Genomic DNA, 26,780 nt, shown 5'->3' with positions numbered 1-26,780 from the left:
CTTAAGCTTCAGTAAGCACAAAATCTTATGAAGCTTCAGTATGATTGAGGACATCAGGAGAGGAGCTTCCAGCCTGGGGACTTGGTTTACATGCGCCTACAACCTTATAAGCAGCACTTGGTGGAGAGGAGGGCAAATATGAAGCTGGCCGCCCAATACTACAGGCCATTTCGAGTCCTAGAGCGCATTGGACAAGTTGCCTATCGCCTTGATTTTCCTTTGGGTGCGTCCATCAAGTCTTCCATGTGTCTCTTCTCAAAATAAAATTGGGGAACAAAGAAACTACAACATTAACTGAGCTTCCAGAGGTCACACTAAGCTCATCACCCATTCAACCTCAAGTTGTGCTGGCCTTTTGAGGTAAGGGAAACAAGGTAGAGGTCCTCATCCATTGGGTAGGCAACAACCCAGCAGAAGCCACCTAGGAAAGCTTGGCCACCATCAAGTCGCGAGTTTCGCAACTTTCCCTTGAGGACAAGGAAAATCTCGGAGGAGGTAGGAGTGTTACGGAAGCCAAATAAGGAAGGAGAAATATAAGGAAACTATAACTAGAATATATTGAATTATGTAATCTTGTCTTGTTAAGGAAGTCTATCAATTAATCATATTTCCATATATTCGATTATTTGAATAAGGGGATAGATTATAAGAATGTATGATTGTCATCAATAAGATTATTCAAAAAATTATTCCCTAACTTTGGTTGTCTACAGAGGCGGGTTTCTCCCAAACACACATTTTGTATTGAGCTAATTCACCACAAAGAAGGCACATAAGAATGATCCGGCGGCATTCCCTTAGATCCATCAGTGTTGAAGTATAGAAAAGAAAGATACGCACAACGTGTTTGTGGAAAGGCCATAGACAGAACAGAGAGAGCAATAGTATTATAAAATGATTTCCTTTCTTATTCATTTGATACAGATTGCCTTTCCTTATAAAGGCATCATCGTATAACAAACTATGGCCATTGGCCATTTACAATGGGACACGTATTGAGCATTCTGTTACAAGAATATTCTGGAAGGAGTACGCACTGCACTACGCACTGCACTATGCTGGAATATATTCTGTTGTGTGGTTTTCTTGTTATGCTCAGACTATGATGTTGCTGAGTTGGATGATGAGGCAGCTTTAGTCTTAATATTCCCCCGCGATGCAAGTGACACTGGCCCCACAGTGAGGCTTGATTGAAGCTGATGAAAACGTGCTGTGGATAGAGGTTTGGTGAGAATATCTGCTAGCTGGTCTTTGCTAGTAAGGAATGAGACCTGAAGTGCTTTAGCTGCAACTCTATCTCTCACAAAAAAATATTCAAGATCAACATGTTTCATTCTAGAATACATGACAGGATTAACAGCCAAATAGGTAGCCCCTAAGTTATCACACCAAAGTGTAGGGGGTTTCGGGAGAAAGATACCGAGCTCTTAAAGGAGAGATTGAATCCATAAGAGCTCACACGTGGTATTGGCAACAGTTTTATACTCCGCCTCAGTGGATGAGTGAGCTATGGTTGGTTGTTTCTTAGAACCCCACGAAATGAGATGAGACCCAAAATAGATACAAAACCCATCTGTAGATCTGTGATCATCAGGGCATCCAGCCCAATCCGCATCAGAGAAGGCAGCCAAGCTAATGGAAGAGGAGGAAGAAAACTGAAGACCAAATGATCGAGTATTATTAAGATAACGGAGGATTCTTTTAACGGCTTGCCAGTGGGGCAGCCGAGGATGATGCATGTATTGACAGACCCTATTAACAGCAAAGGAAATATCTGGACGAGTAAAGGACAAGTACTGAAGACTCCCGACCACACTACGATATAATTGAGGATCTTCGAAAGAGGACCCTTCTAAAGCAGTGAGCCGAGTGGATGAAGCCATGGGAGTGGTAACTGGTTTAGACTGATGCATATTTGTGCGATGTAGCAGGTCAGTTTTATATTTAGACTGAGAGAGACATAGTCCAGAAGGAGTGCGAGTGACTTCTATTCCTAAAAAATAATGAAGAATGCCTAAGTCTTTCACCGGAAAATACTGACTCAAGGAGGTAATAAATTGTGAAATCAAGGAAGAATTTGAACCAGTTACTATAATATCATCTACATAAATTAAAATGTAAATATAGTCAGTGGTAGTGCGATGAATGAACAAGGAAGTGTCAGCGCGTGAACCATGAAAACCCAAAGAATGTAAACAATCAGACAGTTTGGCGAACCAGGCCCGAGGGGCCTGTTTCAACCCATAGATGGACTTACGTAACTTGCAAACGTAGGAAGGATGATCTGGATTCACGAACCCAGGTGGTTGCCTCATGTAGACTGCTTCTTCGAGGTCACCGTGTAAGAAGGCATTTTGAATGTCCAGTTGATGGAGAGGCCATTTGGAGGTGACTGCGAGTGAAAGGAGAAGACGAATCGTAACTGGTTTCACGACAGGACTGAAGGTGTCGAAGTAGTCCAAGCCCGGTTGCTGATGAAATCCCTTGGCCACAAGGCGGGCCTTGCGACGCTCAAGAGACCCATCAGCTCTTCTCTTGGTTTTGAGAACCCATTTCGAGCCAAGGATGTTAAACTGTGGTGACGGTGGAACTAAATCCCAAGTGTGGTTAGTAAGGAGGGCTTGAAACTCGTGTTGCATGGCAAGACGCCAGGCGGGGTATTTAGAGGCCTCAGAAACAAAGGTGGGTTCTTCGGAAATGGTGGATTCATCTCGGGTTAGAGGAGAAGAGGAGGTATGAGAGAAAGATGTCGAGGGTTTCGGACATGGCCAGGACACGGTACCATCGGTACGAAGCAGAGGACAGTGGATGTGAGACTTAGATCGAGTGAGCATTTGATGAGTAGTGGTGAGAGGAGGCTGTTCAGAGAGAGATACAGTGGGATGCTCATCAGATTCCAAAGGGGGCGACGAAGAAGAAGAAGAGGGGGGAGACTGGGAATGCGATGAAAACCTAGAGGAAGTAGGAGTTGTGGAGTCGGGCTGGGTATTTGGGCTGAGTGAAGATTGTGTAGTGGGCTCAGAAGGTGCGAACATAGAATGGGGAAGGAGGAACGACCCATGAGATTGGGATGTAGACGAAGGAAGAGGAGCAGAACCCGACCCAGACGCAAACGGGAAATTGGACTCATGAAATGTGACATCTCGGGAGGTGTATGTTCGGCCAGTGGGAATGTGAAGACAGAAGTATCCTTTATGGTCTGGGCTGTAGCCCATGAAGACACAAGGAAGAGATCTGAGGGCCAATTTATTTTTGTTATAAGGCCTAAGATTGGGCCAGCAAGTGCATCCAAAGACTTTAAGAAATCCATAATCAGGAACATGATCCATGAGAATTTCATAAGGAGATTTATTTTTGAGCAAAGGTGTGGGCATGCGATTGATAAGATATACAACCGTTTGAAAAGCCTCAGCCCAATAATGATGAGGCATGGATGCATGAGCTAGAAGGGCAAGACCTGTCTCGACAATATGTCTACGACGGCACTCAACACTTCCATTTTGGGGATGAGAATATGGACAAGTGATACGATGTTGTATGCCATGAGTTTGGAAAATTGAGCGTAAGGGGCGAAATTCTCCACCCCAATCAGATTGGATTGATTTTATTGTGGTGGAAAAAAAATTTTGAACAAAGCGTAAGAACGCAAGGACTAAGGCCGAAACATTAGATTTAGGTTGCATAGGAAAAAGCCAAATATACTTGGAAAAATCATCTATAATAGAAAGATAGTAACGACACCCATTTGTGGAAAGTAAAGGGACCGGGCCCCATACATCAAGAAAAATTAAACTAAAAGGCTTATTGGACCGGGTCAACAAAGTGGGATGAGGAAGCACATGGGCCTTAGCCTGAGGGCATGCTGAACATGCAGAGAGACTAGTACCCAATGTAGGAAGGCGATGATGATGCAAAGTGAATGCAGTGGTGCGAGAGGAGGGGTGACCCAATCGGAGATGCCAAAGAGAAGGTGTAGTCCGAGTACCAACACATGCTTGAGGAGGCGAGGAAGATGATGACGGATTGTTGGTGGAGTGCAGGACGTAGAGGCCATTCTCAACGGTTCCCCGAAGTAGCACCACCTTGGAACAAGAATCCTTCACAAAGAAAAAACTAGAGTGAAATTCAAAGAAAACTGCATTATCTTCACAGAATTGGCGGACGGAAAGTAAATTGCGAGAAATTAAAGGGACATGAAGTAAGTTATGTAAGAGAAATTTGCGAGAGTTAGAGTTAAGAATAGCAGAACCATGATGCTGAATTGGGAGCGAGCTGCCATCTCCGATGCTTACTTGATCAGACCCCTGATAAGACGCAGAGTCGAGGTTGAGGTTTGTATAGTCAAGTGTAAAGTGATGAGAGGCTCCAGTACCAGGAAACCAAGCTGCGTTTGGAGGCATGGGTGGGGAAACAGAGGTAAAATTAGCTGCAAATGATGATGGTGGAGGGGTTTGATAAGAATGATCAAAGCGATAGTAACAGGTGGCAGCTTTGTGCCCAAATTTATGACAGACTTGACAGTGTGGTCGCGAATCTGAGTTTTGGAAAAAATGACTTTGTTGAGGAGAAGAACCTCGACCACCTCCGCGATGACCATAACCTCGGCCTCGACGACCTCCTAGGAAAGAAGAGTTACGTCCTCGAGTAGCTGAACCAGAGGTATCAGGAGGTCGAATGTGAGTGTTATTGGCAGTAATGGTCGTTCCCGAGAGCAGAGAGTTGGTCTGATGAGAGAGACGAGACTCATGGTTGAGAAGAAAACTATAGATTTGGTGAGGGGTAAGGGGATCAGGTCTGGTAGTAAGAGAAGTAACAAGTGACTCATAATCGGACCCTAAACCCGCAAGTAAGTAAATGGTAAATTCCTGGTCACTAGGTGTATGACCAGCTGCACCAAGGGTGGCAGCGAGAGATTTCGCTTTGTTGTAGTATTCAGTAATGGATTCGGAGCCCTTTTTTAGGGTAGCTAGTTGAAAATGAGTATGCATTATGTGAGCAGAAGACTGGGCAGTGAAGAGGTTTTGCAAGGTTTGCCATACCTGTTGAGCAATTTTGCATTCAAGGACTTGATTAAGAACAGATTTTGAGAGAGTTGAGTTAAGAGCCGATAAGATCAATTGATCTTGTAGAGACCAAGTTGTATACGCAGGATTAAGTTTGCCATCAATGGTTTGAACAGGTGCTGAGGCAGTGCCATCGAGATGATCGAACAATTGATGACCACGAAGAAAAGGTTCTATTTGAGCCTTCCAAAGAAGGTAGTTGTCGATTGTAAGCTTAATAGTAACAAGATGAGAAGCGGCAGTAGCAATGGACGAGTTGAGGGAAGGTGAGGGTGGGGTTGTTTTATCTGATTTTGCCATGGAAGAGAAGCGAGTCTAGTTGGCTCTGGATACCATGTTGAAGTATAGAAAAGAAAGACACGCACAACGTGTTTGTGGAAAGGCCATAGACAGAACAGAGAGAGCAATAGTATTATAAAATGATTTCCTTTCTTATTCATTTGATACAAAATGCATTTCCTTATAAAGGCATCATCGTATAACAAACTATGGCCATTGGCCATTTACAATGGGACACGTATTGAGCATTCTGTTACAAGAATATTCTGGAAGGAGTACGCACTGCACTATACACTGCACTATGCTAGAATATATTATGTTGTGGTGGATTTCTTGTTATGCTCAGATTGTGATGTTGCTGAGTTGGATGGTGAGGCAGCTTTAGTCTTAATAATCAGTAACTCGCTTTGTGAGAGCTCATAACATAAACTCTGAACACTGTTGGTTTTCACCCTTCAAGTATGAATTTTTTTATTCATCATTTCTACAATATACTTGTTAGGAGGAAAAATAAAAATATAAAAAATAAAAATAAAAAAAATATTTTAATTATAAATTGATTATACAAAAATAATTTTATAAATTGATGTGATTTATCAGATTATAAAATTATTTTTATTATAAAATAGATTTAATGAGTTATATAAAAATTATATTATTTTATAAAATTATTCAAAAATAAATATATAAAATAGAAATAATGAGTAAAAATTTGTTTTGAATATTAACCGGTAATCTTTATCGCAAAATGACACGTCAAATTACAGAATGATTTTGTCCGCAGCTTTTTATAGCTGCTCTTAAGTCAGAAACACCGGAGAGATTTCCAAATCTCCGAAATCTTCGAAATAAAGCAAGCACAGAATACTTGGAAAGTAAAAATAAATAAAATACCCATTCTGCCACTGCGTGCTCCATTGCGGGGGTAATGGCAAGTTTCAGTGCCGAAGATCTGTCAACAATCGGAGGGATCGCCACGGTTTCGCTGCTGCATTCCTTCATTCCCACCCATTGGCTGCCTTTCTCCATTGTCGGCCGCGCACAGAAATGGACCCTTTCTCGCACTCTCCTCGTCAGTACGTTTCCATTTCTCTCTCTCTCTCTCTCTCTCTCTATAAATGTTTTATTTGTGTATTTTCAACACACAACTCTAGTTGTCGTTTATTTTGTAATTTGATATGCTCTGATCTAAGACATACCCATGGATTAAAGAAGGAAAGAGTGGATAGTAGGGAATTGTTTTTTTTTTCCCTTGAAAATGATAAATTGGGCTTGGAATATGCGAAATCGTGCTGAAAGCGCTTCAGGTTACCTCAACTGTATCCTGGTATGAGAATAGGGTCAGATCTATTACTAGATTAAGGAGTATTAATCACCTTTGTGGCCAAAAGTTATCTTACGTTGCAAAGCTAATTTCCGTTCACCTTGAATTTGCATGTTGAAATGCAATGCCATCTGTGTTTTTTTTTTTTTTTTTTTTTTTATGACTTATGAAGGATTTCCGATTCTACTTGCCAAGCCCCGAAAGTTTCCTCAGCATTGCTCTGCTAGAGGAATTGATGGTGGCAATGTGGTGGTTCTATAATAGGGTGAACAATATCCTTATCTCGATCTAGGATTAGCAGTGAACATGCTTGTCTTTGGCTTAAGAACTTCGCTCTAAAAATGTTCTGTTTCCATTGTCTATTTTCTAATTTATCAAGTTGACCAATAGGGGACATTCTCAATGGGAGGTATCAGGTCTTTACGAGAATAAGATTACCAATATAAAATAATAGAATAATGCTAGTATGCCTCCTCATTTTCCTCCCTCATTTTGACCACTCATATATTTATTTATTTTAATTTGTTTTTCTTATTGGTTAAGGAAGTGATTATTAGTGTATTGGTATTTTTTTTTTAAAATGTTTAAAAATATTTGAAATAAAATGCTAGAAAAAAAAAGTGCAATTTGCACTAAGCGGCACACAGAGTGGGCACATACAAGTGGCAGGGTAGCACCACTCAAAATAATAATGTAGTTGCATATGGCTTAGTGGTTAAATCTGTTGGATGGGATTACATTGTTACATATTAACTCCCTTTTATGCTACAGAGCTTCCCTGATGCCCTTTTCTTTAGGAATTGGTGGAAACGAGGTCATAGATCTGTTGTTGTCTTGATGATTTATGGGTAACAGTACTTCTGTAAATCTAGAAGGATGAGGTTAGAAGATTTGTTATGAATAATGAATCCTTTTGTTCGTGCTCATTAGCGAGTTGTCACATTACTTATTTATGAGTAAGGAGTGTGGTCTATTTCTGGATTTGATTTTTTAGGTTTATGTAGAACCAAAATGCCTGTATAACGCACAAGTTATATGGAGGTCATATTTTGAAGTGTTATGCGATACCTTAAACTTAAAAATGAAAAATAAAAAGTTATTGAGTCGTACATAAATCCAATGATCTTGAACCCACTACCTTACCTCCTCCGAGTGTAACTTGAGGCAGAGTTTATTGGCTTGTGATACCTCTGAATTCTATTTGAAGTGTAAGGCCCTTGTTTTCTTCTGTTTTGGCTAAGTAGATAGAATCCTGTCATTGTTGATTGTGAAAGTTTATCATACTTATTGCTACACCCCTCGAGTTAGTACAAGAAACCCATAGCTGGTATTGAAGTTAATACATAACCGCATTTATACATTTAACAGGTTTAAGAATGCAGCACCCCCTGCCTTATCATGTTAGGAATGCTACTGACTAAAAAGACTCACTTATACACTAGGTATGGAAGATTCCATAAGTATTTAAAAACGATCCAAAATTTCATGAATAAAAATCACAAATTAACACCTACTGAAAATCATAGTCTTGTGCTCTTCCACAAAAATTTAAACACTACTTTTCACAATAAGGGGCAGATCCGATTTCTTCTCTTCAAACCCTTGTTCTCTTATAAGAAAAAAAAATATTGTTCTCTTTTATCTCAAGTTCAACTCGTTCCAAATGGTCACATTGTGCATGTATATCAAGGTTACCACATATGGGTTATGAATGTGAAGGTATTCTCATGCTATTTAAAACCCACTAAGATCCCTTAAAACAGAACCGGTCATGGGCTAAAAACGGTAGGCATTGTCTCGATGTCAACCAATGTGCTTGTATGTTTCTGCTGTAATTCCAACATGCTAGCAAAGATTACTCTGCTATAAGTCTTACACTAATTTCATGATGTAGACACCTAAAAAGACAACTCAAATAATTGTCCTTTACTTATAAAAAAAAGGACAACCTAGATGGTTTAACCTAGGGCCAGACTACAGCTACATATCACTTCGGGAAAAGCCCTACAACCACCAAGACCACCTTTCTTGGTGGTTGTAGCGCTGCAAGGAATTTTATAGCACCTAATCATGCTATATGCTATGATGTCAAACATCTAGGAATTCATGTAATCATGTTATATAAGCCAGAGTCTATGTCCTCTAAAGAAATCAAATCCAATATGTTTTACTCAATGCTGGTGGGAAGCATAGGAACTCAAACATAACCTTTAATTCCCTTAATCATGTTTCAATAGGTTTTTCTTGTTACGACTTCTCACAATAACACAACTAATATAAATTATAAAATTCATCAAAACTCGTACTTAAACACAAATCAGCCGTTACTTTGGAAGGAAAGTAAAGGACATATTTTCCCCCCTTGGAAAACAACAGTACACTGCAAGGATTTCCCATTTTTACAAGTTTCCAGGCATGAGAACGGGAAAAGGCAGAGGAGGGACTTTTCTTTAGCTTATTGAAAAGAAACTCTAAAAAACCTAGAGAGAACTATTGATCCACTATCTTTCTTTTATGGATGGTAGTTGGCATTAACATAAAATACAAGAAAATGCCAGCATAAAGATTACTCTCTCATATATCCAACCATTATCAATAGGGAAAAATAACTTCAACGCTTTCCTTATTTGGGAAGAAAAAGTGCAGCAGAAACTAGTTTTTTACCCTCTATTTATAGTTGAAGTACTGCTAATGCAGTCATAAGAATTCGGAAATAGGGTATTGAGTGTGTACCTAAGACTCATCTTGTCAACTAGACCAGGATTTTTACTCCAGTTCACTTAGGAGGGTTGAGAGTCGAGAATTTACTTGCATTTAACGGTAGGGCTGTGCAATAATCCAACTTTCTATGTAATACCCCATCCCCCTAGGGTTAAGATTAACGTCACTTTTAGAAATCTAGGGGAACTGGAGTGCTACTAATGAAGCCCATGTATAAAAGATTCCTTAAAATAAATCAATGTCATTGATTATCAAAATACTTAAAATATAAAAGGGATTTTGCGGAAACACTTGTCGAAAATCATTCAAGTCTCATGTACTTGTCAAAATAAATTTAATGAATGAAGACATAAAACTAAGGGGATGTTTGGTAATGTTTTTCATCTCATATCATCTCATTTTATTTCCTTCTTAAATATCAATCAAACACAAACACTTTCAAACTAATCATTACAAATTTTCCAAACTAATTATTATAATTTTTCCAAACTTTCAAACAAACTACAATATACAAAAAAAAAAAATCAACTTTTTCAAATCTCAAAACAAATATAATATTAAAAAATTATATTCTAACAATGTTTTAATTTCATAATATTTTTATTCAACTTTTTCTATCTCCTTTTCCAAAACCCTATAAAACATCATAACTCAAACCATTTCACTACTATTCACAAATCATTTCACTACTATTCACAGATTGCTCATCTCATCTCATTCCCCAAACATCCCCTAAGAGGTTGTTTGGAAATAGAGATGGCTTCATCTCATCGCATCTCATTTCAAAATTTCTCATTACATTCCTTCCCAAACATCACTCAAATACAAACATTTTTCAATTTCAAATCTTCAATTTTTTCATCTAATCATTACCTAATCATTACAACTTTCTCAAACTTCCAAACAAAACACAAAAAATAATTCAATTTTTTCAAATTCAAAAAAAAATTATATTAAAAAATTATATTCTAACAATTTTTTTTATTGGCACCGGGTGTCCAGTAACAGCTTCCCGACTAATCCCAGGGGTGCACAAGCCCTCAGTAAGGAGTTTCTTGCAAGTGCACCTCGGGTAATTTAAGGGGAAAATCCCCCAGTCCGGTGGCCGCTAGAGATTGTTTGCACCCAAAGGGATTTGAACCTTAGACTTAGGGGGAGCATACCCCTAAGCCTAAGGCCTTTACCACTTGAGCCAACCCCTAGGGGTTATTATATTCTAACAATATTTTAACTTTATAATTTTTTTATTCAACGTTTTTTCTCTCATTTTCCAAGACTCAATAAAACATCTTAACAAGAACAATTTCACTACTATGCACAATCCATTTTACTGATATTCACAGATTTCTCATCTCATCTCATTCCCCAAGCATCCCCTTAGTCTTTAAAGTGATGACATACGAGATTATGAATTAACTTGATTACATATTTATTGAATAGGTGATTATCGATGCGATAACTGATGTCCAGAGTTGCAGGGTAAGTAATATGATCACGCCCTTCATCGTCATGCATGTTTTCTAAGTTATGTAAGTAATAAGATCATGCTATTTGGACATGCATATTTTATAAAGCTATGTTAGTATTTATGATCATGTCTTTCAATGCATATTTTTGCAAAGCAATTATGAACGTATATTATAAACGAAAAGCTCATTGCTCATGTCGTGGTTTTTAAAGGAATATTATATGTAAAGCCTATTGAAGCCCCCTTTTATGTACCCAAGTCATGATAAACTTCTAAATGCCATGATTTTATGCATAAGTTTCATGTTAGTTGTATGACCCATGCATCAAGATATTTTATGAAAGTTATGATTTTACGTGAGGAGTCATGCATCAAATGTTTTATGAAAGATCATGATTTTGTGTGAGGAAACATGTATCACGACATTTTATGAAAGGTTACAATTTGATAGGGCGTGATAAGGCAAGATATGACAAGAAAGTATGCATGTATAATTATGATTAGGTATAACTGTTAAGAAACATAATGGCCTATGTTATGACAATGAAAACGGTACCATAAGGTTAAGGGGCATATTGTATTGCCAGGATATACACACTAGTAATGCACCCAATATTGTCGTTCTTACGTATAGATGGATTCTCAACCCTTGGCCACGCGCAGAATCAGAATTTTCAAGATTCGCTAACCCTAACTCACGGGGTCAATGGTGGGTACCAGCCTATGAGGACAAGTGAAAGACAAGTTAAGGCATTTCATTCTCGGTTTAGGTTCATGTTCATGTTCATGTTCATGTTACTTACATATGCAACTATGAGTATGCACGTTTTCCAAGAAACCAAATGTTTATATTATTTTACTTCGTGATGTACTACTTATTGAGTATTCAACTCATTTGTTACTTGTTTTAAATGTTTTAACCACCCAGGTTATGGTCATTGTGAGAAAGTTACTATAGGATGAGACTTGACTCGGGGAGACAAAACAAAGGCCTAGACAGTTTATGAGATATTTAAGCTTCTCTAGTTGGACTACCACCTATTGAGGTTCTAAACATTCAATTAGCCCTTAACCTTTGCTAGATCACTTTAATCATTTTAGTCCATCATCCTTCATCATAATTCATACCTATGTACTCCAAGATCTTCAAACCTAATCTTGTCTAGCAAACCTATACTATTCATGCTATTAACACTTAGTCATATAATCTTAATCTTAATGCATCCATCCATGTTCAAGCCTATGCTACATGTTACCCAAATTGCTCATGATCTCTCTAATTAAACTCTGCCCCTATATTTAAACCATCAAATCGTGGGTCTAAGTCCTCAAATATATGATTTCATTCAACTAATTTTCCTATATGTATGCTTGTCCAATCCCATGTATATTATTGGTATTTGTGGGATTTTTGGGAAGAAGCACAATCTATTATTTCTTCTCTGAACATTCAGTTTAAACATGTGTTTAGGGAAGCAAATATGGTAGCAGATTTTTTAGCAAAACATGGGGCTAATGGCGGCACTTGGGATTTTTTTGGATAAGATTTTGGTCCGGGTAGACTTAAGGGACTTATACGTACGGATAGATTGGGGATTACCTTATGTTAGATGTTAGGAGTCATTGGATGTTTTTTTGTTTTTTGGGTTGGGTTTCTTGCTGTAATTATGGTGATTCCTCCGCCTGAGTGAGGGTTTATCAATAAATGTGGAGGTGTCTCCTTTCGTTAAAAAATAATAATAATAAATAAAAATAATAATAATAATATCCCATAAAACCTAACTCTAGTATGTGTATTTCTTAGCCCTTTATGAAATCCTAATTTCACTATTTTATATGATCTCACAGCATTTGTCTAGCATACCTATCATAAAAGAGAAAGGAGGGAGAGAGAGAGAGAGAGAGAGAGAGAGAGAGAGAGAGAGTTACCTAAAGGAAAAGCTTGATCCAAAGGTTGGGAGTACACGGCTTGGCTATGTGGTTTGGATCTTGATCTTCTTGCTTAGGAGGTGAATGTTGTAGCAAGGGTTATGGGGCTTAGGGTTTTTGGTTTATACCACAAAATTTAAGAGAATTTCATGGCCTTGGAGGGCCATGCTTAGGGCTCATCTAATGGTAGGTAGGCTCTCATATGGGATCTATAGATAGAGTTTGGAGGGTGTAGAGTCCAAGGGGCGTGGTAGTCCTAGTGCTGTGGGTTCAGTGAGTTGTTTGAATGTGATTTGGAGTCATGGTTGTCCTATAAGTTGTGGTTGCCTTAGGAGTTGTGGCTGCCTTAGGAGCTGTGCTTGCTTGTGCTTGCGACTAGAAGTGTAGTGCAAGTAAGTTTTGGGTATAACCTATGTGGGCTTACTTTCATGGGCTATCTATGGGCTTGGCAAGGATAATACTTGGGCTTGCTCATCCTTACATTGGCCTAGTGGGTTTGGGCCTAGTGGGTTTCTAAATCTTCATAAGTTTAGTCCTCCATAACGAGGGTCTAGTCCTAGGTGCCCAATTATTAACCTCAAGGAATAAACAAGGGTTCAAGTGCCTAATTTTAGATCTAACCCGAACTTACTCTCTAAAAATAGAAACCCTAATTATAGTGTAAACCCTAGCTTTCCTAACATAGAAACCTCAAAAGTTCGAGATGTTACATTCCAACTCCGCACCTTCGAAGTCGGAGTCGGAGGTGGAGTTTTTTTTCCTTACCAAACCAACTCAGACTCTGACATTATAGTCTATAAAAATGAAATATATATTATCTATGAAATTATTTTATATTATGATCATATAAATATACCTAGTATGGTCTTATTTTATTTTTATTTTTTTGATAAGTTAGTATGGTCTTATTATTAGTCCATAACTTATATTCTTTTTTGATAAGGAATAAGAGATTTTATTAACCACTAAATAGGCATAGCCCAAGTACACAGGAAGTATACAAGAGAAACACCTCATTACAAACTAAGAACTAGAATAGGCTGAGAGCAAATCATGAACGTTATCTCCATTCAATACAAGAAACTTAGCCCAAGTACACAAAGTACTTAAAAAAACTCTCTAATTTCTCCCCTTGGCGTTCTCTATCTTCAAAGCATCGCCCATTCCTTTCCAACTATAAGCACCACATCAAACATGAAGGAATCATCTTCCATATTGCAACAATATGATGGCTCCCCTTAAATCCTTGCCAACATGCTAAAAGATCCACATACTAGGCCTGCAACCCGAGCTCAAACAGTCAGGTTTATACCTGAACCGACCCGAAATGTTCTGGGTTAGGACTCAACCCGATCCGAACCGACCCGCCCAAAATAAAAGTGGGTCAAACCTGTATGACCCGATAAATCTTCCCTTTTCACGGTACTGTACCTTTCTCAGAGGAAGAAAAGCCATGAAAGACCAACAGCCTCGACAGCGATGAGATACGAACTTGAAGCAGATTGTGGATTTGTATACGTATCGAAACCAAAAGCCATGAAAGACCAACAGCCTCAACAGCGATGAGATACGCATGAGGTACAAATTAGATTTCTTGGTGGAATCGGCGAAACAGTTCTTTGTTTATGTGTGTGTGTGTGAGATGGACCTTTTGATTTTCGAATCCATCATCCAGTGGTAAGTAATGTAAACAATTACCTTCCGTAAGAAGCAATTGGCGACCAGCTCACAATGTGACAAAGGCACGAAAAGATTCAAGAAATGCAGAAAATCTGACACCCGTCTTCCTTCTTCCCACTAGGCACCCCCGTAGAGATCGGCTCACACAACGCCAGATTCGTGGGCTCCTGCTTCGCCGGCACAGTCCACAGTCCTTAGATCTTGAGATATGCATGATGTGTTCGCAAAGGCACGAAAAGATTCAAGAAATCCCATTCGCAAGATGTTGAAGGTTCTCTAAAAGAAAGTTGCATGTCTGTCGGCTCTCAGAGAACCCACATCGGACTCAATCCATGGAAAGTTGTTTAAGGCTCAGAGACCATCACTCGTAACTAAGCATGAATATCTGCGATTTAGACTTTGGGCGGCATGAATATCTGTGTTTTACTTTGGACGAGTTGGAGAACTAAAGATGAGAATGGTTAACGGAAGGGTTGAAATAAAAATACAAACTCGTTAACTAGTCGGGTTGGAGACCCGATCATATAATAACCCGACAAAATCGGGTCGGGCCGGGCCGGGCCGGGTCGGACCACCACTTGCTTGGGCATCACCCAAGCAATACTTGTCCTACCAAGATCTCATCCCACAAAATCTTAGCACCTCACAATGTAGAAATAAATGGTCAACAGATTACCATCTTTTTTACACAAGAAGCACCACTCCCCAACAAAAAAAACCACGCTTTCTCAAATTATCCGTGGTCAAGATTTTTCCAAGAAGCACCACTCCGCAACATAACTTATATTCAATGCTAGTATAAGTGTTAGTATTTTTCTTTTTTTCTGCACACTTGTAAGTGTTAATAATTATATCTTAGGGAATGTAGTATTACTAATACATATCTAGCATATAGTACATGTATTATTAATGGCCATAATTTATATTTGATACTACTATAAGTTTGAATGATTATATTTGTAGTATAACACATGTATATATACAGTGTACTAATACATGTCTTAAGGTAGCTGAAAACTAGTTGTTATTTGTTAATAGTTATGTCAATTGTCAGTTATCATGTACTAATATAGATAATACATATACTCACTACTTGTATATGTACTAACAAGACTACAAGTGTATATATTATAATATTAAGGTAATTGTTAATAGTTATAATTTATAGTATATCACGATACACTCATGTACACATAGCATAAACTACAATTATATATATATATATATATTACATAACTCAATGGTCAATACTGGCATATGAGTAATGTACTAATTAGAGTACTAGACTACTAGTTAAGATTAGAATCTTGCATGACTTGTGGTGTGGAGATAGAGCTCTCGAGGAAGCTTTACCTAATGTGTACAACATTGCAAAAGCTAAGGATACTTCTATGGCGGATCATATGGTGATGTTTAATGATTCCCTGCAGTAGAATGTCAACTTTATTAGAGCAGCCCATCATCCAGAGATAGATGCTTTTACCTCATTCTTTGATCTACTTTATTCTCCAGATTTAGATGAGGGGTAGACAACCTTCATTGAGCACCCTCTTCAAGAGAGGTATGTTCACTATCCTTTCACTCAATAACATCCTTACTTCTCAATTAACAACCTCTTTCCTTGGAAGAGCATCTATAGGACCAAGGCCCCTTCACGGGTGGCTTTTTTTGCTTGAACAACCTCTTTAGGCAAGTTTTTCACCATCGAGAACCTAAAGAGAATACACGTCATATTGGTTGATTAGTGTTTCATGTGCAAGAGGCGCAGGGAGTCCTTGGATCATCTTTTATACCATTGCAAAATTGCTATTGCATTGTGGAGTGACTTCTTCAGACTGATTTGGCTTAGGTTATGTACAAAATAGTGTACGTATTTTTATTCTTGAAAAGGCTTATCAGAAAAGCTTATTCTTGAAAAGGATTAGGCAGCATCCCACAAGTTGCAGCAGTGTGGAAAATGGTCCCTATTTGTCTCATATGATATTGAAGTGAAACAAATGATAGAAGTTTTTAGGACGTCCTTGATCTGACACTAGAGCTAAAAAATTTCTTCTCCAACACTAGTGCTTTAGACAGCTTCGACAGGCTTTAACAGGCTGAACTTTCATCATTTCCTTTCATATTTTTCTCCTTCTAGATAGGTGCACTTTCTTGTATACTTTTTGTGTTCTTCGATTACACCTTTTAATAAAGTCTTGTTGCTTCTTATTAAAAAAAAAAAAAAGAAGTCTTGTTACTTACCAAAAAACCAATTGGAATGTAGTCCTTCAAAGTTACTAATCATGTATATATTATATAATTTTCAAAGAATGGAGCTTTGACCTTATGAAGCCCCATCATCAAATACCCAGTATTTTATTACTAAATGACAATGCGTGCCATAAAGTCACATCATCCACTTCCCATGTGTGTTATTATTAAACAATATTTATGATTTTAAGTTGAACCTAATTAAATTATTGCTTTTATTTCAAGTTAATACTATTAAGTTAAAATACCAATATCTATATGTATTCCATATAGAATCATAGAGCTTTGCTCCTATGAATCCACATCATCAACTATCAACTATAAAATGACAGCTAGTGCTATAAAGTTACATCATGAACTTCTCATTTGTGTTACTATTAAATACATAGTAAATAAAATAAATCATTATGTTTAATTTACTAATTTAATTTAAAATTAATAAGTCTTTTAGTTTTTCAACGCATGCTTTTTTGGTTTGTAACTTATGCCCTTTTACTTTGGCACACTATCTAAATAGCTCTTGGTCTCTTCATTCACTCAAGCAAAGTTTGTGATTATTCTGATCACTACATTAGAAACAAAAGAGATTAAAGGGATAGAAGATTAACTTGCCCAACCAAATTTTTGGAAATTAAAATGTAAACATCAACACTTTTTTAAATGTTCAATTTATGTCTCAAGGTATGTTAACTTAGCTACATAGAGTATAGTTTATTAAGCGAAATTTAAATCGCGCAGGTTTACAACCAGTTTTTAGAATTGCTAAAGAGTTGTCATCTTGATAATAGTTCCATTTTGCAGGTTCTGATGTGACCAACTACTTTTAGGTATTGGTAAAAAGATGTGAGCTACTTCTCTAAGAGAATTATACCTGAGCAGTAAAATGTATCATCTGTCTCGCAATTATAAAAATACTAGCCATCTTCTTTCTTGTGTTGATTGTTCTGCTTCCTTCACCTTGGACTGGCATCAGAAAGGGATTGCTAAGTAAGAAATACCACTTTTCTTTGAAGGGGTTCCAATAGTACCACCCAATAGTACCACCCTGTCCCCATGATGACTATGCCCTGTCCCCATGATGACTAAGCCCCACCCCCTTGAAGTTTTATTTTAATTGTAACAGGTGTACCAGAAGCTATTCCTGTAATAGGATTGCCTTTGCTAGAGTTATTACGTGATAGTGCCAATGAAGGACAATTTATTCCTGGATTTATGATAAGTTCCTCCCACCAAAATAAGTAAATAGTTAATGATACGTTCAACGAATAAATTATGACTTAATTATTTCATCACTAAGATTATACAGTTGAAGGAACTAAGATACTCAAATAACAATATTATTGAATTTTTAGAACTACTTTGATATTTCTTTTTACTTTCTATCTGCATAATTTTTGTATACCAGATTAAACCAGTTCAATAACAATTTCAGACAACAAGGAAGCAAGATACGAGCACAATAAACTGATTTCAATAGAAATTTGGATATTTGAGCCTTAGACACTATTTGTGTCGCTTGGATACCTTGTGTGTGCTTGTTTGCCATGTCATATGAGCATTTACATTTTGTTTAGGTTTTGGCTGCCTAAATTCTTCAATCCTGCTTCTTGTACTACATTAACTTTGCAAATAGTATTTTCTGCCTCATGGAAAGGTTGTTGGAACAGTCTGAATTGATTTTACTTTAATTCTTTTTGTGCAGCTGCATTTGGAGCAATTTTGCATGTGGTGTCCACTTCACTTCTTGGCATAACAGCTATCACCATGGCGAATACTATCGCGGGCGAAGAAACAGTGCATAAACTAGCTTCACTTTTGCTTGTAATTCTCGGTGGTGGTTATGTCTTGCTGTTTCTGTCTGGAAAGGGTGGTCACAGTCATTCCCATAACCAACCCATGGAGAAAATGGCTGTTGCCGGGCTTGTCCTTGTTCCTGCATTGTCGCCTTGTGCAACTACACTTCCAGTATTTCTTGCTGTTGGAAACTCGTCTTCCATGATGGTGCTAGCTATCATTGTGTTGCTATTCAGGTATCACTAATGTTTAATTAAGTTTTTAGTTTTTGTTTTGATCTATTTAATTACCCTTTGATGATATGGTTGTTGGAATTTTGAATAACAATTTGAGAAAATGACAGTTTTTATATTTTGCTATCTGTCGATTGGAACCACATTTGTGAATCCCTATAATGGTTCGTTCAAACAGGGATGCATGTACCAACTGAACTCAAATTTCCTCATCTATTTCCTTTTATTCATTGTTACTGTTAGGACATCAATTGAATATTTGAAATATTAGTTTAATATTTAGGACAATCATAACTTAAATGATATTGGAGAAGTAATCTTCTATTTGAACCCTGGTAACACTTTTTACCCATTATTTCAGTTAAATATTTCACTTGTTGGGTTTACCTATTAAGGGGAAATCTAGCTCACATGTGAGGGGGTAAATATTGAATTAATTATTACATTTAATACTTCTCATTAGTTCAAGTTTATGAGAGAATTGATGATTTAACAATTACAATTGTTTTTAATGTCACTATTATTATATCATATATTTGAATCCATATTGCTTTCACATGCAATCATGCTTCGATTTGACCTGAACATTGGCCATCATTATCCAGTGCTCACTGCTAATGCTTTAAAAAGTTGTTCATATCCATGGGGAACGGTAAGAAATGAAAATTAGAACGATTACATTCCTTTGCTTACTTCTTGGCTGAACTGGTTTGTGATAGTTCTACTGTTCTAGGCAGCAACCTTATTATCTTTTTTGCAATATATACGCTTGTGTTAAGCAGGCATGCTTACTTGGACTAATATGCTTACTAGACAGTTTGTAGATTTTGGGAAATCCACCATTAACTCTCTTTCTTCACTTGATTGCTATTATGTATACATCAACGAATAATGTCACTGGACTGCTGCAATATTTGGTCACTGGATTGTTCAAATGTCAATTACATAGTGACTGAAGTTCAGATTGTGGAAACCATGTTGCCATTATCATGCTTTTCACTGTTTGATATTGTATTTGCAGCACCATAACTGTGATGACCTCACTGGTGGCTCTATCATTTTATGGTGCCAGTCAGATCAAGTTTCACTGGGTAGAGCGGTATGACAAGCTTCTTGTAGGTTCTGTGCTTTGTTTGGTAGGAATTTTGACTCTTGTTTTTCATGATCATGAGCATGGTCATGGTGGAGTTGGAGATTCCACTGTAGAGCACTTGCATAGAAAAGTCCTTGTTCTATGAGGGTTTTCATTAACCTGTGATTTCTAGCAAAAGTTGAAGCGGATAATTCTTCATCTGGATCAACTATAATTGGCTGTAAACCGTTCCATGTGAAATATGTCAATACTGTTACTGTTCGATTTGTTTTGCTTATTTGATCCATACGATAATCCTTGGGTGTGTTGGGTGGGCCGTGGGCGGGCAGGTGGCGATGGTGTTTTTCTATATGGAAATGTTTGCCACATCTCTGTGATAGCTTCATAGTGAAGTGTAAATGGTGCCGTATTACAGCAAATGTTTATCTGCTCTGCTTCTTTGACTGTTGTTTCACTTCTGTTTCAAATATCTGAAAGACATGCTATTGATAACATATATATATATATATATATATATATCTTTCTCTCTCTGTGAAAGGCTTGCTCTATATATTACTCATGTGGCAGGTTACATCCTCGAGTCTTGGAAATCACTATAACATCAGATGGGAAGATTTTAAAACTTGGAGTGGATGGTTTTGTGTAGATACTGTTTGCATAACTCATATATTAGGAAGTTTTATTCAAACACCCCTTAGTCCACCCAATCTAGATTCAATACCTCAAAGAAAATATCTTCAAACGGAAGATAGTTTCAAGCCAATTGTGTCCTATCTGAGAGATGGAGGTTGACATCTTATGGAAATGTTCTGTTGCCACTCAGGTTGAGTAGTCTGGATGTAACAAAAGAATCGAAAAATGCTCGAGGACGATGATGATTTTATGATTGCGTTTGAAGGGTTTGGTGTGGACGCTAGATGTGGGTGAACTTGATTTGGCAGCTTTTATTTTAGAGCATCAGGTCTCGTAGAAAATGTTTGTTTTCAATTGAGATTTGAAGTTGTAAAGATCAATCGTGATGCTGCTATAGATACGTCAATGAATAGGATGGGTGAGGATATTAATTGAAAGTGCACGTATGAAGCGTATATAAATGACCCAACGGTAGCAGGGTGCGTAGTACTTTAGGGATCCTCTTGCAATGGATGATTCAACAACCATCACTATAACGGTTAACAACGGGATCGGACTATCTTCTTTTTTTTTTTTTGATAAACAGAAACTTCATTCAAATAGCAACAGTATATCAATTGGTATCAAACCATAATGCATGACTAACAAAAGAAGGGATCTGATCCCACCAAATATTAATATCAACAACGTTCCAAGCATATCTAGCTAGAGAGTGTGCTACCCCATTTCCTATCCTGTTTACATGTTGAACTTGAACTTCCGGGAAATGCCTCATTAAATTCTTGGCTTCATTGATCAAATTACCAGCACTTGCAAATGACTCTTCTGTTGAGTGCAACTCCTGAACCACATTAAGACAATCACATTCAATAATTAACTTCGGTATATCAAGTGGGAGACATAGCTAAAGTCCTCTCAACACAACAATGGATTCAATAGTGGTTGCCTCATCCACTTCCTCTTCATTCTTGCTTGCAGCCATCACAATTCCTCCACTCATATCTCGTAGGACTATCCCCACTCTAGCTTTCCTGAAATCAGCAAAAACTGCACCATTTACATTTACTTTGAGATACTCATCTGGTGGAGCTTGCCATTTAGAAAACTTATACAAATCCCTTGATGTTGTTGTTTGCACATCATTGAAAGCTTTGCAAATTGATAAAAGCATGTTCAGCTGCTTGAACAGGTTGTATCAAATTATTTTCCATCTAGAATTGATTCTGCCTATACAATAAACTCCAACACAGAATAAAGAACATAGTTAACTCAGCTTCACTTCCTTGCAACATAACCATTCTCACAGTATCAATAAAAGTCAAAGAGGATTGAAAATTTTGTAATATTGGAAGAAATTTCTGCCACAAACTATAGTTACAAGAACAAGTGAGCATGGCATGGCTAATGTCTTCCTCATAGACATGGCAGAAACCACGTTGAGTCTCCACATCAATATTTTTCCTCCTCAGATTAATGAGAGTTGGCAATATATCCTTACAAACTTTCCATGCAAAATTTTTAGTCTTCTTGGAAACTTTCATATGCCATATCCTCCTCCAAAGAGTTCTATCTTGCATCTGCAAAGAATTTTCCCCATCACATCTAGCCATTGAATTCTGAATCAACTTATAATCACTCTTGACAGAAAATTTTTCATTTGCTTCCTTATTCCAAATCCATCTATACAACACTTGATTTGGTAACAATCGAATCTCCACTGCTGTATTTGAATTAAAGAGAGCTCTAACCAACCGTGCATTCTATGTTTTAGTAGTAGCATCAATCAACATGTCCAATGTCTGTTCTTCATCAACAATTTCCCCATTTCTGCCATCTAAAACAGACTGTAAGAGTCTAGGCCCAGGTAACCAAGGGTCCTTCCAAATCTTCACTATTTCTTCATTACCAACTCGTCATCTACATCCTTCCAAAAGCCATCTCATTGGGATCGGACTATCAATTTAAAATACCCCGTCCCTTTAAGGTTTGTAAAGGTATAGGAACCCAATGTTACTAACATTAAAACATACATTTTTTAATTTGTAACGAAATTAATTACCCATAAAAATAAAATAAAATTGTGGGTGTGTGGATGGCTGTTGGTCTACCCAAAGATTTGGGTTGCAACGTGTAGAAATTGTAGTCCATATGGACAAACTGATTGTGATGGATACCTAGGATCTGTCTCACAATGAAATAGACTAATAGTAGAAAAAAAAAATTCTATTAAAAACTCCTCACAAATAACCCTGCACTAAGGCTGATTCTGAATCTTGTTGTTCAGTTGAAAATTGAGTCCACTCTATTTACCAAAAAAACATATGGCATGTTACGTGAAAACTTAGATTTTGTTGTCAAGAAAAAAAATGAATTTAAAAACTATAAAATTTATATTCTTAAAATAAAATTTCCATTCTTAAAAAAAACAAATAATGAAAAAAGAATTTCGAATTAAATTTTAAAAAATTGTTCTTTAATTCTTCCAATATAACAAACTTCAATTTGTTTTTTAAAAAATATATATATTTTAAAAAAACATGGAAGGGGATCTCTCATCTTCATGTTGATATGTTGATCCCTTAAAGTAGAAGAAAGATAGATACATAAAGAGGATTTCACTGCATTTATAGATGCCTGGCCCCACAGTATTTATAGTTATTCCATAGTATTTTTAGCTACTTTGAGTGGTTATAAATATTGTGTCGCTCAATTTATGTGTCATCACTCTATCACTACAAAAGAATACATGTCCTCTCCTACTGGGTGAGGTTTTTTCTCTCTAGGAAGAGTTGAGTCCCTTAGACGCTTAACTGGTTTGAAGATGTTACAATGGATGAGGATTTAGCAAAATAGTGGGAATGTCTTAGTCTCACTGAGAAGGAAAAAGGGGTAGTGATTTTGCCAACCAACTCCACTACCAAAGCTAGGTAAGCTCTGTTTATTGGCCATGATCATAGCAAAAAGACCGGTTAATCAAGAAGCCTTCAAGACTATTATTATGTCCAAAGTTTGGAGATGTGAGAGTTGGATTCAATTCTCAGAAGTTGGTACAAACAAATATCTAATCGAGTTTAACCAAGAGAAGGACCTCCAGCATGTTATGTGTGGCAGACCATGGTCTTTTGATAGATGGTTGTGGTGTCTTCAAGTGTTTGAAGGTAACAGATCCATCAATGAAGTTCATTTCCATAAAGAAGAGTTCAGGGTGCAGGCTTATAACATGCCTTTTGCAAGCATGACATACGATGTGGGAGTTCAGATTGGTCAAAGCATTGGGAAAGTAGTAACAATCCAAACAGATGACAGGGGCATTGGCTGGGGGAAGTTCTTGAGGATAAGGGTGGAAGTGGACATCTCAGAAGCTCTCCAAAGAGACACTTTTAACCTTCGAAGGCAAGAAAACTTAGGTTCCCCTCCAGTATGAGTGTTTGCCTAACTTTTGTTTTAAATGTGGGGTGATAAAGCATGCTTAGCAAGGATGTTTTGTTGGCTCTCTTGGTAGTAGCAAGCTGCAATATGGGGTGTGGATGCGAGCACCAGCAGAGGAGAGTGATAATACAAGAAAGAAATATGGTGAAGGAGTCTGTCATCACCATGAAAAGGGACAGTCATGAAGGAAGTGAGGGGAGGACAGGGATGAAGCTCCAAACAAAAATTCTGAGTCAAAGATGGAATGTCAGGCAACAAATCTGTCTGATGTTGACATTGCAGGAACTAAGATGGCAACTAAAAACATGTTTTCTCCTAGAAATCCTACAAAGGCAACCCAAAGGCCTTTTAAGGAAAGCGTGAGTGAGCCACTTTTGGAGAAGCCTGAGGAGACCTTTAAAGCAGGAGGGGCTTGTCTTATGCAAAATATTAAGAAGTTAGACTATCCTAGGTATGCACCAGTCATAACTTATAGGGGCAAGGACCAGAAGTCAACCCTGGGCCTCGAGAGCAGCCATGACCTGAGGGCCTAAGCCTTATCCTTGGCCCATTTTGTCTCAAACCAAGTCCAAGCCCTGGAGAAAATTAAGAAGAAAGCTAGTTAGAAGAGGAAAAGCAAGGGATAAAAGCTTTGAAAGTCTATTAGCAGGCCTAGGGGAGAGTAATGTAAGTTGTCTAAGTGGCATTAAGAGGCTTGTTGCTCAGTCAACTGATGAAGCGGCACCACAGGTCACTAAGAAAACAAAAAATGAGGAGGTGATTGATGATTTTTCAAACAGAAATGACGTGGTGGTGGCTGGTGCACAGCTCCACCCTATGCAATGAGTTGTTTAAGCTAGAACTACCGAGGACTTGGGAACCCTCGGACAGTAAATAATTTGCATCTCATGGTGCAAAATAAGACCCCCAACCTTTATTTTCTTGATGGAAACAAAGTGCAATGGATTAAAGGTAGAATTTGTTAAAAGGAGATTGAACTTTGAGCACAGTTGTGTGGTTAATTCGAAAGGCTCTAGTGGAGGCCTTGCATTCCTATGGAAAGGAGTAAAGGCAGAAATGTTGTCCTATACTCAATGTCATATCTCACTATTAGTTAAGGGTACGAAGTAGGGTGTCCCATGGCACCTAACTGGGTTTTATGGCAATCCAAACACAGCAAAAAGGCACAAGAGTTGGCAACCGCTAGAAGCTTTGACACCTACAGCCTCAACAGGATGGTTGTGTATAGGTGATTTTAATGAGACATTGAGATATGGAGAGAAATGTGGAGGGCCTTTGAGACCTTATAATCAAATGGAGGCTTTTAGAGGAGCTATGAACAGGTGTGGACTCAGTGACATGGGCTACTCTGGAAGCAAATTCACTTGGTCCAATGGTAGGCAAGGGGGAGCCTTTACCAAAGAAACGCTTGATAGGGCCTTTGTAATACTGCCTGGTCAGACCTGTCAATGACTCGAGAGTTTTCACTCTCCCTGCCCTTAACTCAGACCACAATCCCATATGGATTATTATGGAACAACAGGAACCTCTTGCAAACAAACACCTAAAGCCATTCAGATTTGAGGCTAGCTGGTCTCTAAGGGATGAATGTTTTAAAACAGTGGAGAAAGCTTGGAGGATACCTAGGTTGGTTGAAAACAAAATGCAACTCACCTCTTAGGGCCTTAAAAACTGTAAATAGAAGCTGTCACAATGGAGCAAGCAGACTTTTGGCAACTCAAAACAAGAAATCAGTAAACAAATGGCCCATCTCTCCAAACTACAGGAAAGGAACACAGAGACCAATTAACTGAAAAGATAAAGCAGGTGCAAAGAGGATTGGACAGAATTCTTGAGGCTGAGAATACCAAGTGGAAGCAAAGGGCCAAGCAAAGATGGCTGAGTGAAGGAGATAGAAACACGAGATATTTTCACCAGTATGCATCACACAGGAGAAAAGCAAACATCATTAAAAAACTGGTTGATAGTCATGGTCAAGAAATAAGCTAGTAATTTATTCCAAGTTCATTTTGCAAAATTATTCACTTCCTCAAATCCCCACAAAGTATAGAATGCATTGCATCCTTGGAGGCTCGAGTGGCTGTATCACAAAATGAAATGTTGACTAAACCTTATTCCCAACAGGAGGTTGAAGAATCTCTCTTTCACATGAATGGCCTAAGCTCACCAGGACCCGATGGTTTTCCTGCAATCTTTTATCAAAAGCACTGGCCAATCGTGGGATCCTAGATGTGTGAAGCTGTGTTGAATGTTCTTAACTCAAATGGAAGCTTGGGAGACATTAACATCACATTCACTGTAACGCCCCGTCCCCGAGGGTCCGGAGAGTTAACTCATGTCACTTAAGAATCATTTTCCATCCATATAGTACATACTCTAATTTTTCTCTATCGTACAGAATACTCATTTATTTACATCAATTACTCCAGAATAACTATTCTAAGACAATACAAAATCTTAATATAAACATCAACCTCCCAACAAATCACATCATCAGAGCACAATAAACTTACTGAATGAAAATCCTCAATACCCATATAAATCTTCCCTGTTTAAACCATTATTCTTAACTCCTCTCACCCATACTCCATATCCTTGATCCTCAACTGGAACATTCAAATCATCTGAAAAATATTGTGGAGATAAGGGGTGAGTTATCAACAACTCAGTAAGCAGAGAACATATACTAGTATGTAAACATGAGCATTTTCAGAAAGTTCAGTATGCAAAAGCAAAACATTTTATTTTTATAAGCAGATCTCGAAAAAAAATATGTTATCAGAAAATCAGAGCGACTTTTCAATCTTTTCATACTCAAAATCAACTATTCACATTTAAACATTCGTGTCATATTCAAAAAACGCTTTGGCATAACATAACTGAA

General features: G+C 37.8%; 2 protein-coding genes across 2 annotated transcripts; one reads left to right on the top strand and one right to left on the bottom strand.

The window, feature by feature from the left end:
- The first annotated feature begins 6,132 nt into the window (after positions 1–6,132).
- On the top strand, positions 6,133–20,288 carry LOC108998657. The gene is made up of 3 exons (XM_018975300.2): positions 6,133–6,418; positions 18,417–18,744; positions 19,763–20,288. Exons 1-3 carry the CDS (start codon positions 6,271–6,273, stop codon positions 19,977–19,979), a joined length of 693 nt encoding a protein of 230 aa, XP_018830845.1. The 5' UTR covers positions 6,133–6,270; the 3' UTR covers positions 19,980–20,288.
- Positions 20,289–21,080: 792 nt separating this feature from the next.
- Positions 21,081–21,638, bottom strand: LOC108998215. Its single transcript, XM_018974721.2, has 2 exons — positions 21,414–21,638; positions 21,081–21,308 (listed from the first exon to the last, which is right to left on the bottom strand). Exons 1-2 carry the CDS (start codon positions 21,636–21,638, stop codon positions 21,081–21,083), a joined length of 453 nt encoding a protein of 150 aa, XP_018830266.2.
- Positions 21,639–26,780: the final 5,142 nt, after the last annotated feature.

The sequence above is a fragment of the Juglans regia genome, chromosome 5 (assembly GCF_001411555.2).
Source record: "Juglans regia cultivar Chandler chromosome 5, Walnut 2.0, whole genome shotgun sequence".
In the NCBI taxonomy this organism is placed as follows: Eukaryota; Viridiplantae; Streptophyta; class Magnoliopsida; order Fagales; family Juglandaceae; genus Juglans; species Juglans regia.
Note: the sequence above shows the minus strand (reverse complement) of the source record. Positions and strands in the feature narration are given on the sequence as shown.